Genomic DNA, 2,113 nt, shown 5'->3' on the forward strand with positions numbered 1-2,113 from the left:
ACACGCAGGGGCGTGGTTCCCATACATGATGTTGTACCGAGTGAATTGACTGAAAGGGAACACCTTTCTTCCCCATACTGATGCTCGGTTTGAACTGCAGGAGATTGTCTTGACCATGTCTACATGCCTAAATGCACTGAGTTGCCGCCATGCGATTGGCTGATTAGAAATTAAGTGTTAACGAGCAGTTGGACAGGTGTACCTAATAAAGTGGCCGGTGAGTGTATATCATTATTCACAGCAGGGCAGATTTTAAGAGGTGTTCAGAAAGTTCCTGTACATCAAACTTGATAACATTTAAAGTTCATGTGATGTTTATATCCTTTAAATACAAAAAGTTAAAAAAATCTTTATATTTATGAAGCTTGATATTTACACACCATTTTAAAGATTTCCTTTTGAAATCCTTCCTTGTGAAACAGGAAGTGACATCAAAGAGGAACTCTCTGGTCTTTATTTATTGAAACATTATCTGAACTCTTCTTCTTCTCTCTGATAGTGACAAAATAATCTAAACAAACATCAGATTCTTCTGTCTGTTGTAGCAGCTTTGTTTACATGCAGACATTCCCCTTTGACATCACTTCCCGTTACTTCACATCTAATTAACTCAACAACTTTTCATTTCAGAAAGATGGATTTTTTCTGTACCAATGTTTTCTTTTCAAAAATGCATTTATATTTATTGCAAAAATTTGATGTCAGTGTTAGTCCAAATCAACATGGCCCTCCAGCTAATGGACACAACAGAAAAATGGTAATAACACAGTTGATTTTATAGATATTGAAGTAAACTATGGTGTGGTATTTGCTGAGTCTCCACAAAACATTTTTTTCAAGATTTCACCATTACATCAACAACTCAGTCATTTCTCAACCTGTCTAAAACTGTGACGTCATTACAGGCGCGGGCGATAGGCATTTCAATATAAAAATAAAATAAAAACAAAGGGGTTCTCAAGCCATTTGGGTCTGGGGATCCCTTAAAAGGGCGAAAAAATTCCAGGGACCCCCATGCTGTTTTAAAAGATAATTTATTGTCATTTCAACCCATATGCATTTTTAAAAATAAAAACCAAATTAACAATTTAGTGAAAATTTTTGAGGACCCCCAAGATAGTATACTCCTCGTGGACCCCTGGGGGTCCTCCTGGGACCCCACTTTGAAAACCTCTGGTCTATAAGCCTTTCTGACACTCAGGTTGATGTATTTTTTTAATTTCCCACAGATTTCACAGATCAAAGCCAAACTAAAAACTGTTCAAAGTGTCGCCAGGATTTCAGACACTTTGAACAGTTTTTAGTTTCTCTCACCTCCATCTGCGTACGTCTCCGTCCCGTACCCGTCCTGCAGACCGTTATTCCACGTGCCCTCGTACTTGGCGCCGCTGCCCACGCTGACCCGGACCCCGTACCGGCCTTTGAAGCCGTGGGTCCATTCCCCTCTGTAAATCCAGTGTCCTTTGGTCTCCACGCCCAGCCCGTGGCGCTTCCCCTGCGACCAGTAGCCCTCGTAGGTGTTGCCGCTGGGCCAGGTGTAAACCCCGACCACCTCGAAGCCGTAGTTCCAGGAGCCAGAGTACTCGCCCTGGCCCTTGGGTCCGGTGCAGATGCCGTGGCCGTGGGCTTTGCCCCCCTCCCAGCCGCCGCAGTAAGCCCCTCCGTCATCAAACTCGAAGCGACCCCCGCTCATTCCGCAGCGCTGCCCCCCAGACTCAGCAAGAAGAAATAAAAACGGTTCTGATCTGATCCTCGGCTGAAGAGTCTGGACCCACTCCCAGCTGACATCCAACCGGACTGGAGAGCCGTCCTCGGTGCGGAACTTTCTTGGGGAGTTCTTCGTCCTCAGACCACCTGTCTGCTATTTCTGAACGTCTTCGGGTTCCCTGCTCAGGAACTTGTTACAAGTTTTGAAAAGAATTGGGTTTATGTCTTGATAAGCCCCGGATCTTACATGGCTTACAGGTGGCACGAGACAAAACCCCTGTCCCCTGTCCCTGTCCCCTCTGCCACCCAGCTGTCTCCTGACAGTCCTCCTCACTGTTAGAAATACTGCAGCCAACCTAACAAGGCGACCAGTCCCCCCCCCAACACACACACACACACACACACA

The 2,113-nt window shown here is 45.3% G+C and overlaps 2 protein-coding genes across 2 annotated transcripts in view; one reads left to right on the top strand and one right to left on the bottom strand.

The window, feature by feature from the left end:
• jph2 (junctophilin 2) overlaps positions 1–2,020 on the bottom strand; it is a gene marked incomplete in the record, with an annotated part of 53,039 nt that extends 51,019 nt beyond the window's left edge. The window contains 1 exon segment of the mRNA XM_014022552.1: positions 1,315–2,020. Coding sequence (XP_013878006.1) covers positions 1,315–1,693 — 379 coding nt within the window.
• gdap1l1 (ganglioside induced differentiation associated protein 1-like 1) overlaps positions 1–2,113 on the top strand; it is a gene marked incomplete in the record, with an annotated part of 49,778 nt that overhangs the window by 8,812 nt on the left and 38,853 nt on the right.

Source organism: Austrofundulus limnaeus, unplaced genomic scaffold, assembly GCF_001266775.1.
Source record: "Austrofundulus limnaeus strain Quisiro unplaced genomic scaffold, Austrofundulus_limnaeus-1.0 Scaffold335, whole genome shotgun sequence".
NCBI classification, from domain to species: Eukaryota; Metazoa; Chordata; class Actinopteri; order Cyprinodontiformes; family Rivulidae; genus Austrofundulus; species Austrofundulus limnaeus.